We start from the raw sequence: 16913 nt of genomic DNA on the forward strand, positions 1-16913 counted from the left end.
TCATCAGATGCCGGCTCAGTGGTCCAGAGTTTGGGTGTTCGTGCACGAGTTCGAATATTCTGGGTTCGAATCCCGTGAGCTGGATAGTGGATGCGCACCGTTGAAGAGTCCCAGGTCAGGAAGAAATGGCCATCTAGTGCTTTCAGGTTTTCCATGGTGGTCTAGCTTCAACTGACTCATGATCTTAACAATTGAAATTACTATAATATCCACAAAAGCCATCTGACATTTTGCAATTGTTTGACATTATTGAAAAAACAATTACAGATGAATTATCGTATAGAATTATTTGATTTGAAGAAACAAAATTAGGATGGGTTTTTTAGTTTGAATCGGATCACATAGCCATAGTTTACATTTGTCATATTGACTGATTAGGAACACCTTATCGATGACCAAGATTTATTTGATAGCAAGATAAATTAATGATGGAGATAATTTCATCCGTAAAATTTAATATTTTATACACTTTATGTATAAGTAAGTACTCATTTGTCAATCTATCTGGTTTTTAGTGGGATGATAGTTGAATGACAAAAAATAAAATACTATCTTTATAGTGACCAATAATGTACATTGTTAACGGAAGTAGAGCTTATGATTTAAGTGTAGTCAATTCAAGTAGACCAGTAGACGGTACATAGATTTTATTACTTAAAAAATAGTCATTAATGATTGATAAATAATCGGAACTGTATTTTTCTTCTAGACGAGTAAGATAAATTTAAAACAATAGGTTACGATTCAAAATTATTTATTTACTTTTAGTGAAGGACAGGTTCAAGTAATCACAAAGTGCAAACATTCAGTCAGTCAGCTACAACGTAGGACCAGCCACATATATTCATCGGTCCAAGTTGCCACACCTCATTAGCACAACAAGATGAACAACGGATTCATAGAAATAGTTAAGTCAGTGGTGGTAATATATAAGAGAAAGATTGCATATAAGGATATGGTACAGGCAGAAAGAATTAGTTCGTAGAAAAAAAGATATGAAGCGAATTTAATGTCATAGTTTAAGGTAAGAAAGAGAGTGTATACACCTTCGCCACTGTGATCGATTCTGAGCCATATCACTCAGAGTCTCCAACCACTGGTTAAAATAGTCACGCGGAACCCAACCAAGTAGTCTGCATCTACCAACATGGCACAGACTAGAAGTTAGTGTCTTCAAGCACTGATGCCACGTTTTGGTTTGGCCGCCCCTAACTGTCTTCCAACCATCCCCAACACTAGTCAGTATTGCACGTTGTGGTAATCGATGACAGTTCGCCATAAGCTCTGACTCGATTAGTAGTGTTCGAGTAAAGAGCCTTTACAAGATTTATGTACTTCTGAGGTATGCTTTTCAATCACAGACCGTTGTTGCTACCTTGACGTGGTGGTCGGGCTTGCCTATCGTAATGAAGCAACTAAGCTATACTGGCTGGAAAAACCGTTCCTCAAGGTCCTACCATGCCAGACAGGTCGTTTGAAGAGCGGTAAGACTAAAAGCAACCAACCCAAGGTCCGAAGGCGAAGTCGTGCTGCTGACTGTAAAGAGGTTTGACAGCAGTTAGGTGTTTTCTTTAAACAACCAGCATGACAGCGATGCTGCCTTCCCACAAGGAGGAGTGGGATTAGTAAAAGTCGACCACAAAAGTGCACACCTCGCCTTATCTCACGGATATCCATCTCCGGCGCTAAGGTCTCAAGAATTAAGAGCTAATACAAAAATTACTCATAAAAAGGTCGTGTGTGATCAACTTTAAGCAGTTTTCCCTTGGGCGCCGCGGTCACGCTAAAATTTGAAAATATGAATTTGTTTTAGACTTAATTATCATGTTTGGAAAATTAATTTGGACTTAAAACATCGAAAGCTGATGAGAACTTATTGGAAAACAATATTCTTTATTTATTTATCTAAGATCTTAATATAGAGATATTGTAATGATCAGACAAATTCACATCATGAGCGGAAGATGGCTGAAGTACTATTAAAATCCAAGAATTATTGGTTATTCTTATAGAATAAAGAACTTGGCATAGATGTCTATTAGTTCAAGTTTACTAATATCATATCAACATAACGAGGTGAGAAATAATTAGAGTTGATAAAACGTTTATGTGAGTGAAAAATAAAGCATAGGAAAATTAATTCTTAAGGAACATACAGCGAAATCGGGAAATGAAAGGGATGACATAATATTATTAGTACAAATTTCTTATTGGATACAGAGTTTGTGAAGAATAGTATGAATCAAATCAATTACCACAAAGGATTTATAGTAAATTATAATTGTTGGCTCAGTAGTGACTGCTTTAGAGACTAATCTCTGACTAGCAGGGTTCATTTATATATAGAGTAAGGAAGTTGAACACTAAAGGCACTACATGATTGTTGCGTTTTATCGTGAATTAAATGAGATTAAAAGTTTGGATCCGTGGATTCCAAATTAATAATCTGAAGAATTACTGCCTGGAAAAATGAGGTCCATGACATGATCATGAACGTATACTACTATGTAGTTACACAATGTTTAATATTCTACATTATTCAATGGTATCTCAGTCAGTATCGATTTGTGACGTAAACGATTTATGAATTTCCGGTCAATAAAAAACTAACCTCTTTTATCCATTTCGGTTTCTACTAAATTCAGTGTTGGTCCAGGCATACAACATTCATAAGGCATATTACCATCAACATTCATAGCTAGTAGATCTGCACCGCTACAGAAAATGATTAAAAACATAAAATGAAATATATTAGGAGTTAAATCGGTATTTATCATTAGATCGATCTTCTTTAATTTTTCAAGATAAACAAACAAATGACAACCATCAAGAACACTTTGAATACTAACTCAAGTAAAATTACTAAATTCGATTGGAAGTTTTATATCACTGACTGGCTTTATTTAGACGATCATTGAAAATCAAGAAGTACTGAACAGCTGTTTCGTCAGAGTTCCTTAGTAGAAGTACATACCACCGTACCTATTATATTCAGGCTTACTAGGGATCGTTTAACCTTCAGACCACTGAGGTAACATCCAGTGGTTTACATTTTCACTTTTCCTCAATCAGTCATGCTTATCTGTAAACGTATACTATCGTCATATTTATAGGATCATGATGTTGGCAACTTAATGTGTTTACTGTGTACCAGAAGGAAAATTATTGATGATAGAATGTAATCAAACAACAGATTCATATCTTCTTTAAGGAATTTTGAATAACTAACACCAATACAGATGATAAAAATTTAAATAAATTATTGGTTTACATAAAATATTACTAGCTAACCGGTATCACAGGCTAAGAATTTCACCAATGGTACATGGTATGACTTAGTAAGGTATTACTCCATATTATTATTATTATCCTTTTGCTGCTAATTTACCAAGTAAAAAGTTTATTAACTCAATTTAAAGCTACACAATTTTTAAGCAAAGATGGATAGTGGCTAGCAGTGGAATCCAGGACGCGCGTTTCGTCCTGTTTGGGACTCGTCAGCTGGATGTACCTGCATCTCAGAGTTGATGTTCACTCTGGGACTCGAACTCAGTACCGTTCGCTTCAAACGCCATCGCGTTATCCACTTAGCTACTGAGTCCTGATAGCCACTTGCTTGTGCAATGGGTTGAAGTTTAATTCACTTGATGTTTTACTTGAATCTTCCCATTGATGTTTTTGGACTGAAATTGATCAGTCTCTTATTGGCATATGTGCATATTGTGCGTATGCCTCGATATTGCCTTAATTTACAAGCATTATAAGCAAAGATGGATAGTGACTGATCAATTTCAGTCCAAAAACGTCAATGGGAAGATTCAAGTAAAACAATATCAAGTGAACTACACAATTTTTGTTATGAGCGGTATTGCTGTCCAAGCTAAAATAAACGAATTACAATTGGAATTTGTAATCGATCGATTGAAAGTCGAGTATACTAAACAACAAATTACCACTTCACATTCATCAATGGATCATTGATAATCATTAATATTACACTTGGAAATATTAATAAATTTCATTGAAAATATTGACAAAGTTAGAATATTTTTAGAAAAAAAAATTTTTTTTATTTTCAAGAAAAGAATTGCAAAAAAATTGTCCAAAGGGAAAAAAAAAAAGAAAAAAACGGAATATAAAAATAGTTTGATCCGTTTTTGTTTTTTTCAGAATTTTATATTTTACATATATATGTGTATTTTATTGTTTTGTACTAAAATGTATTTATTTATGAAAATGTAATTAAGTATAAAAATGTAAGTATATTTACTTGTATAAAACAAAAATTAGCTAATTGCCAACATTATTTTTTATTTCTCTATCTAATTTCTGTCCCATAGTACTTTTATTCTGTTATCACAGTTACAAAAAAAATGATCATAAGTACATTTTACAAAATAATAAGTCGATAATTTGTTCGAAGGTCAGAAAAGTATTTCACATTAGTGCGGGAATTCTAATAATCGTATTCTATATTGAAAGAAGAAAATAATTGATTTAATTTAATCTAACTCAAGATTTAAGTAACGAACCTTCAGTTACACCTTATCTATGACGTTCTGTGGTTATTTAGATAACTAAATAATATAGGGGTGTATCACACTTATATCTGTCAACTTAAGTAGTACGAAACATAAATAAGCAAAAAATCTTGCAGCAGAAGTCTAAGAAAATCGAACTGAAGAGAACAGAAACGGAACTAGAAAGGAATTGTAAATTGGGAGAATCATACATAATGGGAAAAACGAATGATGGAAATTTGCAAAAAAGGTATTCAGTGTATAGTTTTTACACTTTACCAAAAAACTCTGTAATGATTGTGTTGAAATAGTAAATCGGCCGTCTTCACCTGTGTTCTTGTTCATAGCAACACCTTAAACTATGAATTTAGGATATGCTGATTTAACACATTTAAGACTATCAGTTTCCGCAAGATTTCAGGTACACTTTGTTGATGAATGTGAACTAACACGAATTCTACTTCTGTAGTTTCATAACAACTATCTTCATTTATATAATATTCATTTAATCCAACATCAATCTCACCTTTCCAAGTGTATACTAATGATACTATTCACTCACCAAAAAAAGAACAAAGTTAAATCTGGGAACAAAGTCACTATGGATCAAATACATTCAATGAAGCACTTCTTAAGAATATTATTTAATATTATTGGTTCACAATATTGATGATAATACATTTCTATTAATCTCTTCTAATGTATTCGGTTTATATTAACATTTTATTTTTAAAAAATTTGTCAAATACTATCAATCTGTTTTCTTTTCTATTTGATCTAGTGTTCTTTTTTTTTCTACTAAAACTTAACAAAAATATAAATTGTTTCAGAAGGGGTCTTGTGGAGATTTAAGTAATTTTAATAGTTGAACTCATGAGTTAATTGAAGATAGACCACCATGGAAAACCTGGAAGCACTGGACGGCCGTCTCATCCTAGTATGGGACTCTCCACCAGTGTGCATCCAAGACCCTGACCCCGCGAGATTCCACAAAACCCCTACTGATAATAATCATCTGCTCACCAGTGACTGACTCCAAGAGGCATTTCCTGGAGTTCTAGTGAGAAGCTGTGACCACTAGAGTTCAATCAGGTCTGTTGTGAGATAGTAACTCACTGAAGAAAATGGTGTACGGTGGCGCAATTTTGTGGATTGGTTGAGGTTAGACATTAACACCGTTGGATGTCGGCTCAGTTGTCTAATGGTTAGGCGCTCGCACGCGAGACTGATAGGTCCTGGGTTCGAATCTCGCGGTGGGGGTTCATGGGTGCGCACTGGTGAGGAGTCCCATACTAGGATGAAACGGCCGTCCAGTGCTTCCAGCTTTTCCATGGAACTCATGATTTCAACTATTGATATAAATATTTATCAAATAAAAAATTATTTTATTTTCAATTTGTTTCTTTTTTTCCTCTTCATTAATCAACCAATCAAACTTCAGTATCATAAAAAGTAAAATAAATGGCTTTCATTTTCATCGAACACATGACCAGATATTTTATAATTTGTGTTAGTTTACTTATTAGTTACTGAGTAAAAAACGAATATTTGGAAAGAAGTTAATGGATTCACATAATCAGTATTCATTCTTATTGTCCATATATATATATATAAATATATATATATATAATCAAGATAACTGCAGGAGTTCACTGGAATTATTGACCATTTTTATGTGCATTAATATTTTTTAATTATCATTAATTTACTGTTTGCTACGCTCCCTACCATTTATGATATGACTTTTTGTAACACGGTTTCTTATACGATCAGGCTTTCCAAGTATGGGTTTTGAGTTATGGTTATATTGAATACCATAGAGAAATAGTTTACTTCTAATTTGCATTTTCTGATTGAGAAATGGATTAGGAGTTTGAAGACAACAAGCATAAAGGTCTTGGTTGTTGTTAATTGGTTACTCTGTCAATTGATGCCTAGGTCACTGGTTCTTATAGCGATATCGGCAAACCAATCAGTAATCCGAATTTTGTTTAAGTATTATATCACGTGATGTTGCTTAGCGTCTCAAGACATAATACTTCTTATGATTAATTTTTGTAACTGTGTAGGATAACAAATCAGCAAGGTTATACCGACGAAGATATATTCCAATCAACTGTCGATATCAGCTGAAGGATCGCTGAAGATAAAGTGTTGATTGTATAATTACTTCTTTTCTATCTTATAAGTTTGGTAAATTACCTTTCTATTATTCGTAACCTAACAGATAGAAGTGAGATAATGGAAACGATTTGTGACTTAGGTAGGAAACTTCAATGATTTCGTATCTTCTTAACTGAAATAAGCCAATCTCCATCAAAATCTCAGTGGAAATATGATCATTTTTTTGTAATATGCTTTGGAATGTGTTCTGGTTGGAAGTATTGAATGGTGAAATTCAGCTACACTGGGAGTGATGCAAATATCATAAATGACGTAAGATAATTTGCACGTTATACATTCAGGCATGCAGATCATTTCATGTTGATTAATTTATTAAAGATAATTCTCTCGATTTTTTTCCTTCACTTAAATCAAGACGACAATTTTGCTCAGTGCATCTAACCAAAAGGCTTTAACCTAACTCCATGAAACCTTTCCGTCCCACTTCATAAATTATTCAAATCGTAAAAAAAATTAAACCAAAATATAACTTTAACTTACTGATCAATTAGAATTTTACACATCTCTGTATGATGACATGTAGCTGACGCATGTAATGGAGTCCACAGTTCTGTGTCACGAGAATTAGGATTTGCTCCATATCGAAGAAGTAACCGACACATTTCCAAATTGTTATCAATACAACACTGAAAAATTTTTTTGTTTTTTTTAAACGAAAGAACATAAAAGTTAATAAAGTAACTAGAAAATCTATTTTATTTGTTTTCGTAATGTTTAAATAAAAGTTGTTTCTAAACTTTTCGTAAAAACAAATAAACGGAAGGTAATACTTATCTCAATTATTGAAGCATAAATCATATTGATTATCATCATATATATATCGAATTAAATGACTTTTTATCTACCACAGTAAAATGTTTTATATGCGATAACGTTTTTGTCAACATAATACCTATTGGTTTCATTATTAAAGCATTTATGTATTTAACTCAGAATAAGCTCGAAATATTAACAAACTAATTATTAATAGAATATATTAAACCTTTTGTGATAATGAAACTTCTACCTGAAGTTTGTACTGATGATGTCGTTCAGATGAACGATGAGAGCTCCACAACCAAACAATACAGCTGAGGGAACAAAACGAATTCATTATATATATATATATATATATATATATATGGCGAAATAATAGAGATATGTGATTATATTTTGATTATAAGATTGATTACAAACATGTTTTAATTCAAGAACCATCATAAATCTAGCGATAATTTGATATAATTGCGTAAATCATTAGACTTATTTCATTTCGATTGAACTACAAAATATTTATGATATCTATCTGTAGTGATTTATTGATATTTGGATGCAGATTTTGTTTTAAGTGAATTATGTTCACTTGTATTGTTTGTCTGAATCTTCAGACTGATGTTTAGGATTGTGATTAATCAGTGTTTTTTTTTCAACAAATCTTTATCCAGTGCAGATTGCTTCGATATTGCCTTAAGTAACAAGTAATGTAAGCAGATATTACTAGTGCCTAGCAGTAGAATCCAGGATGCGTGTTTTATCCTGTCCGGGACCCATCAACTGGATGACCTTGAATTTCAGCTTTCATGTTCATAACAGGACTCGAACCCAGTACCGTTCGCTTCAAACGTCATTGCATCAACCACTTAAGTACTTAGTTCAATAATTGGCTGTTTGAATCTTGTTGAATAATGTTCACTACAATATTTACTCTGAATAATCGTCTACAGCTTCATTTAAATTTAAGCCATAACAACAAAAGATATCAGGTAGACCCTAATGATAGTAAACATTATTTGAATTCCTGTGGCTTGAAACATTTTTCAAAAACTATATTTTATTTTCAGAATGTCTTAGGAGTTACTAGGTCAGTGCAATTAAACAAAAGAGATTATATATCATATTTCGTTTCTTTAATGCTTTCATTCGATACTGATCAATATTCACATCAAGCACATTCAAGGACTTTTCTATTATTATTTGTTTAGAAGAGAATTCTTCACATGATAAAACAATAATTTAAACTATAGTTTTTTTGATCAAATTAATTATCTTGAACTAATAGGTAGAAATAATGACAAGCGAAAAATCTAAAAAAGGGGCGGATAAATTAATATAAAGTAGAGATATTTCGTGACAATATTTCTTTTCTAATGAGTATTTTCTATTTTCATAATATGCAGTGTAGTTGTGGAAAACGTTTGATAAATTGAGTGAGAAACAATTGTACATCATTCAGGAATGGCAAACTGTGTAAGATTTCTGAGTAAACAAGGGGACAAAAGTGAGATTTAGGGAGTGACTTTTATCTTTTTCGAGACTTATCGCTTGAATAAAACTACCTACCAGGCTGAACTGCTTCTATTTAGATTGGAATCCAACAATCACTTGTTTATTCATTACGCAACTGGTACTATCATCTATGATACTGTCTAACCTATGTCTAATTACATCTTCCGAATTCATTAAACTTCATTAGTCTATAGACAATTAGTAAAAATGTCACGATAACGCTATAGATCTCATCTGTGTAGAATTAAAATCAATTCAGAAAAGGGAATTTTCTTTCCAATGATATTGCTTACTAAGGCTATTAAGTCACATTTTTACTGACATAATATATGTAAATGGCAGTCTGTTAAAAAATAAATTGGCATTGGACAATGAATTATTTAAAAATATGAAAAAGGAAGTTGTGTTACTTTAAACATACTTAAAACAGAAGCTTTAGAAACCGACCAATTGAAGACTAACTTATTTGTACAAATGTACTATTTTCAATCACTCATCCTACTGTGGTCTTAACTTCTCTGCCTATCTTCCATACTCAGTAATCTATTATAGTGATGATATTCTAGTTTTGCTATAATCATTTATTAACTACTATTATTCAGTTCATAACATTCATCAAGTGAACAGTTATCTATCATTATTCAACTTTTTGTATCTCAACATTATTTTCATTAGCCGTTATAGCATTGCATAACCTCATTTCGATATTTGGTATTCTCGTGTAACTTATGACCCAATACCACTCTTTATTCTAATTGTGCAGGCTTAGTTAATGATATTACTGAAAAAATTGCCTTCTCTAACCTGTCTTTGGTTTTTTTTTTCGAAAACACAATAAGTTTCTTTGGTTATCAAACTGAAATGCGATATTGTTTTTCTCTTTTTAGAATTATGTCGCTTTGAAAGTAATTATCATTATATACTGGCGTCTTATGCAAATCAAAAGAAAAACAATGCACTAAATGTCTAATTTTTTGCCATAGAATTTAATATTGGTGAATATATGAAATCTTATATTTGAATAAAGCAGGAGTTTTTAGTAATCAGAACAACAATGAAGGAAAAAAGTATGTCAAACATGATTTTGAAAAATGACTGAAACTTGGTTACTATACAGAAAATCAAGTATACTGTTTATTCACTGAAAAGAAAGCTTTTACGTCCCACAACATATGACACAGAATGCTAAATATCAAGATCTTTTAAAGAATGTAAAATATCTGATTCATATTTCTTATGCCATTACATTCAATTTGTCTAACTTTAATTATTTTTCCGCGTAAGTTATCGAATTACTGTGGTACTTTTAACTACAATAACATAGATATAAACATTACTTGTTTCCTACTCAAATCAATGTATTATGTTATCAAAGTTAGCCACATATGTTTACTGTTCACAAATCATTTTATTCCTTTTAAATTTATGTATTATACGTACTAATTTTGTGTTTTAGAAATTTATTCATTTTGAAAGTACACTTTTTTTTAATTGTCAGATTCTGCACTTTTGGTATTTTTTTCTGTAAACTTTAAATCAAAAATCGATAGATTAAATAATACAGAATACTGTGTATTATTTCTGGATTTATTAAATATTAACGTCTTGTCATAAACATATCTTCATGATAGCTAGCTACATGTTCTGAATTTCAATGAAACGCAATTGGACGTTTTGTATGGAATCTAAGTTGAAATATTTTTCTGAAATATAGACCTAGATAGAGAAAAATCAGTTGTTCGTTTATTCAAAAAGAAAAAAAACGAATTGACTGACACTGAATTCAGTAATGATAAACTATTCATATGTATTAATATTTGGATATTGGAAACAAACATAAAATATATTCATTGATGCACACGAAAAGTACTTTAAAACAGAGAGGGATTGATATATGAGGAACTGTTGTTTAACGACCTCAATTCACCTATTTATTGCACTGATCAAACAACAAATATCATGTTTCATGCGCATAAACAGGTTCTATTTTTTCCTTTCCTCTGTGTTGTATCCTAACAAACAACAAATGAATGGTAACTGCTAGGGATTATTTATGAGCTACTATTACATATAGCCTTATTGGACAAATATTAAGTAACAATATATATATATATATATATATATATATATATATATATATTCGTATTCTTTTATTTGGCTTACTGGCTATTGCGATACGTTTTACCATTCTTAACTTATTGCCGATTTATTTATTGCAGTCTCTCAGACACACAATCACTTTTGGCTTGATCTTGTGTAATTGTCATTTTTCTATTTCATGGTGTGATGCGGTCTAGTTTGCTCGTATATAAACTGTTTATGTCTTAGATACATGATTCATACAGTAGAATCTATGATTGCGTTCTTGACTCAACGGGCATAGCAGAACAAGAAGAACCAACAATAACTCAAAGTTGACTCTAGGCTGCTTGTGCTGGTTAACGCGTCATTGCTTTGACACAAGGCCAAGGTTACATACGTTGGTATTTTGACTAACGATTTTATCAGGTGATAAATGACGGGCTAAACGACGTAAGACTCTGATTTTCTTATACTTTTTACCTCTCAACTACTACTAATCATAATATATAATCATGAAAAATACTCCTTAAAATACTATAAATCTAAGAGGTTATATAATAGCATAAAAATATCATATATAAGAGTACTCAAAATAGTACTTTTAACTAAACTGGGTTAAAAAACAATCATATGCAAACATTTCGATTTATGAATAAAACAAAATATAACTAAAATTGAGTCAGTTCAAACTCTGAATTGTTTTTCTCAGTTATTTTCGTTAATAGATGAAGGTGATAAAGTCGAATATTATGATAAATAATTATGATGGCTTTACACAGAATTATTCGGTGACAGTAACAGAGGAAATATTACGCACTATAAATTTTAGGGTAATGGTGTCTGTAAGTGTTTCTGTATGTATCTACACTAGAATATATGTTTACTTTTCCGGTTATCTTCTAATTTTAGTAAACAGGAAATATAATCAGGTTCGATTTTCCAATACTTAACAGTACTTCCTCAATTTATACATTATTAAACATAATTCGTGGTTGTGCCAATTTCACAACACTGATAACGAATAATTTCAGAAAAATGGGTGTTTATAATTTAATTTTAGCAAAATACTTTTTAAAAAAAACAAGATCGAATAGAATGGTTTGATAGTTACAATTCACCCTGTCCCCACTACCATTCTGTATATACATAACGGACACTTTCTATCAAATAAGTGATATTTCTATTTGTATGAGAAACTAAGTAGACAGATGTTGTTCCAACTAATAACTAATAAACTGAATACCTATTACAAAAGAGTTGTTTTAGTTATTAAGTTTTTCTAGTATAATAAATGTAAATAAGACTCATTTCAATGATCGGAAATAAAGTAGAAGTTTGTAGATTGGTGAACTTTGATGATAAACTCACAGCAATTTAAAATGAATGTTATATAATCTGAAATATGAGAATAATCAATATAATTTAATTGGATTTTACACATTTGTACTAGCAAAAATTAGGTCACTGTTGTAGTATATTTATCGACAGATTCACAAGTGCAACACATTGATGTAGACTACCGAAATAAAGTATAAAGCATAAACCCGTCACTTTATTACAGTCGTTTCAACATAGATTACCAGGAATATGATGTAATGCACAGTATTTAGTAGCTAGGATTTAATTTTAAGCCGTATTATCTTAGTATTAATAAGTATTAGTTGGGGGTAGACTGTTAGATAAATAAAATCACAATTGGTTTGGTTGATAAACAATCAACTTATAATTGATAATCCCTTTAGTAATATGTTAATCAATAAGAAATATATTGTTGACTAATCTTTCTATAATGTTCAACTTATAAATAGATTACCTGATGTAATGCTGTTAATCCATCCTCGTTGGCTACATCTGGACAGACTCCACTGCTAAGTAATTCACGAACTAAAAAAAGGGTTAACGAAATCAAATATTATATTAATAAATAAAAGAATCGATATCAGAGAAAATCAGTAAAACCACTGATGTATTTTAATTCGACAACAATTATGACAATAATGATATTAATGATTATTAATAAAACCATAGAAAATAATTTAAAAACACAAAAGTAATCTTGTAACAACAAGTTTATCCCCTATCTTAATTTAATTGAACTTATTATGAATGAGAATATACATGTATTTGTACGCACAAAATGTTCAGAATTATAATCATTTTCGGTATATGCTGTTGGATATTGTTAATTAACTACTTCCAGGTTTTTCATGGTGGTTTAGCTTCAATTGACTCATGATTTCAACCAGTGAAATCTCTAAAATCTCCACAAAACCCCTTCTGAAAACAATTTGAATTAAGCTTGTTTGAAATTTCCAACTCATATAAATAACAATCTATTATTGTGTAATCTTTTGAAGAAAAGGAAATATAATTTTTTTGTCCTAAGGGATGAGAAAAAATTGAAATATTGGTTGAATTCTTTTATTAGATTGTCTGTAATTGTCTAGTTCATTTCATATCAGATAGATGTATACATAAATCTTTAAATATAATGTATGATTAATGTTTTAACTATATCGATTACAACATTCTAATGTTTAATCCTAGATAAATAAAGTTTCTACTTAAATGCAATAAAAACTAAAATTTGAATAAGATTTAATAAGTGATAATATATATATATATATATATATATATATATATATATGAATTACTAAGGATTAAGTATCAATCATCGAAGAATAAAGATAAACAACAATAGATATTATCTTTCTTCAATCTATTGACATGATATAAAAGAAACATCTAACAATAAACTACAAAATTCAACTTTCACTGTAGTACCTAAAATCTATCTATCTATTTATAATTTACAATACTTTAAATTATTACATTATGATAACTAGTCAGTTGTCTACCGCAGATAGAAAATCATTTAGATGCTACTGTCTAAGAAAAATGTAGCGGTTGAAATTACGTACAGTATATGGTATGTCTATGTCTTTCTCTCTCTCTCTCTCTAAGTGATATAATAAGTCTAATTCATTAGATGAGCTGAAAGATTTAATTACTAGTGAATAAATTTAACTTGACATAACAATAAAATGATTTATTCGTATAATTAAAAATTGTTCAAAACTTAGTTGGATCCAGTCAACGATTGAATACTCTCTCGAGACAGAAAGCTTTATTTCCATAATAATTTGTCAGAATTTATCGTTTTTTAAAAAATTTATTCAAAAAAGACTACATATATATTGATCATAAAAAGTGATAATCGAAATCAGTCATTTTCTCATTTAACCTATTTAAGTTGTTTATATGCCAATGATTACAATAAAATAGATAGTATAACTACAGATAACAGGTAAAAAAATTGATTGTGAGAAGACAGGTGTACAAGTAGTGATAAGAATCATAAAAGTTCTAATCGATTGTTCAATATGCGGGATAAGTCAAACTTGGATAAATAGAATTTAAATTAGTAGTCATAAAACATTAATAAAATTATGTGGTAAGTATAAAAATCATGAAATAGTGTTCAGTATAAACGGATGATGTAAAACAACGGACAAATACGAGATATGAAAATATTAATGAAATCGTTTGCTAATTTGTATACGGTAAAAGGAAGGAAAATAAGAGTCACGAATCCCTATAGCTATAAGAGATGGAATGGAATCCTATTGGAAAATGACGATAGCATAATATAAGTCACTCAAAATGATCTACCGAATGACCAGGAATGCCAAGATAGTTACTTGTGCCTTGACCTGTCTTGTTAGAAAATAACCTGTTAAAAGTATCATCAAAATGTTAATAAAGTAGATTTTCAATCAAACCCTCATCGTTTTTAAAAAAAAATTATTTACTGTAAACAAATACTTAAATAAATAAATAAACAAATAACTAAATAAAGATAGATATATTGATTTATTCAATAGGCTAAATTGATTTGTATAAAAGATTTTTGTCAGTATTCATTGCCAACCGAAGAAAATATAAAATAGTTTAGCCATATACATTATATATATATATATCTTAAAAGAAGTATATCACTATTCTAAAAAAATTAAAATAACTAACCGTCAAGAAAAATAAAATCAATAAATGAATAGACAGGTAAATTATGGAAGAAACCCTAAATAAATGATCTTTTCCATTCAGTTAAATAATATTAATATAATATATAAACACTAAATTATTTTGATTGGATCGAATGTAATAGTTATTATGATGAGTGAGGAAAGTTAATGGATCAAGTAGATAAGAATTTTTGATTATAATTCACTTTATTTTTCTAGTCGTATTTTACTTTCTTTTTGTAATTACTTGTCATTGATTGTTTTTATATTTGATTTGTTTATATTCTTCTCTGTTTTTGAAAAAAAGACAATTGTTCCTTTTGAATGAAAATTCCCAAGATAATAGAAATAATAATAATAATAGTAACAATAATGAAGACAATAACAAATATATAACCTAGTTTCATTTATTTTTATTATTTCAAAATGGTAGTTAAAAGATTTATCAAAGAAATAGTAGAAAAAAAAAGGAATAACTACCAAGTGAATAAAATTAGAATGACGTTCATTATCTGAAGATTTTTCTTCTAGAAAACAAAAATCTATTTATCACTCTAACCTTTTTTTAGAATAAACAGTCATGTGAAATCACTCAATAATTATATAATCATGATAATGGATGAAATAGCGACACCTTTTCATGTATTGAATAAGTTTGAGAGTAAGAAGTAAATATTTAAAGGAATTTCAGTGTATGTTCATTATTCCACAGAATATAATAATTTATATTCTGAAAATAATAATTACAGAACTCACGCCAGTTTACAGGCATGATCAATTTGATATAAATAGTAACGTGAGACGTGCAGAAAAAACATGTGATAAAAGAAAGTTTTAAGTATACTAGTTCAGTAGTTGTTTAAGTAGTACATATATTACAGCGATCCAATGCATCAGCCGGGAATTTTTAGTATTTCTTAAATGGACAGCCTGTTGATTTATTAACGGAGTAATTAAAGTCAATTCGTGTGCCAGATCGAATTAATGATAATTATCTACAACTAAAGAAATTAAAACTAAAACACAGAGCACGGAAAAACAAAGCAGTAATTACCAAAATATATGAATCAGATCTACCTAAATGCGTGTGTCGTGTGACACAGGGATATACTGTTTATGTTATTCAAATTAGTTAAACTTGCTAGGGACGGCATTAACATATGGACAGCAAGTGGGTGGTTTTACTTAGGGGATTCACTAATAAAGATGGCTAAACATTTAAAGTTCCTAAAATATCACTTGTGGAATGAGATACACTTAAAAGCGCTAGACCATTCAATGCATTTTCAGAGGAGCAGTATGCATCGATGCAGCGAACAAATAATGGGAGTGATTTTATCGTGCGGATAGATTGTGGTAGGTTATTCCATAGTCTAGAAAATTTACAGGTGAAGTAATTCATATAAAGAGATGATTTAGAATGAGTTTGTTTCACTAGTGCCAAGGAATTACGGATGTCATAATGAGAAGTTTCTGTATATTGAATCGCGTGATTGGATGTAAACGATAGTTTATGAAGTAGTTTGAAGAAAAAGATAAGATTTAGTTTGAGTCTCCTCCTCCATAAAGGGTCTAGCCCAAGTTTATTACATCTAGAATTATAAGTTAAGGTACAATCAGCTCCAAGAATACAAAGTGTAAATCGTCTCTGTACTGATTCCAGCCTTAATTTATCCTTTATGAGCGCACTGCTAAGAATAAACGTGCAACATTCTAGAAGAGGTCGAGCACAAACTTTGTACATTAGAATACGTGACTCATTGTTGTAAAGATTTCGAGTTATATAACCTATTAGACATTGAGACTTAGAGGTCTGTTTTATTATGTTCAATAAACG

At 30.2% G+C, this 16913-nt stretch overlaps 1 protein-coding gene across 1 annotated transcript in view; it reads right to left on the bottom strand.

The window, feature by feature from the left end:
- The window catches only part of MS3_00003829 (uncharacterized protein), a 103645-nt gene that overhangs the window by 37772 nt on the left and 48960 nt on the right, over positions 1-16913 (bottom strand). Inside the window, exons 3-5 of the mRNA XM_051211690.1 lie at positions 12865-12935; positions 7185-7330; positions 2612-2715 (exon numbers count right to left, since the gene is read on the bottom strand). Coding sequence (XP_051071778.1) covers positions 2612-2715; positions 7185-7330; positions 12865-12935 — 321 coding nt within the window. The remainder of the gene's footprint in view (positions 1-2611; positions 2716-7184; positions 7331-12864; positions 12936-16913) is intronic.

The sequence above is a fragment of the Schistosoma haematobium genome, chromosome ZW, assembly GCF_000699445.3.
Source record: "Schistosoma haematobium chromosome ZW, whole genome shotgun sequence".
NCBI classification, from domain to species: domain Eukaryota; kingdom Metazoa; phylum Platyhelminthes; class Trematoda; order Strigeidida; family Schistosomatidae; genus Schistosoma; species Schistosoma haematobium.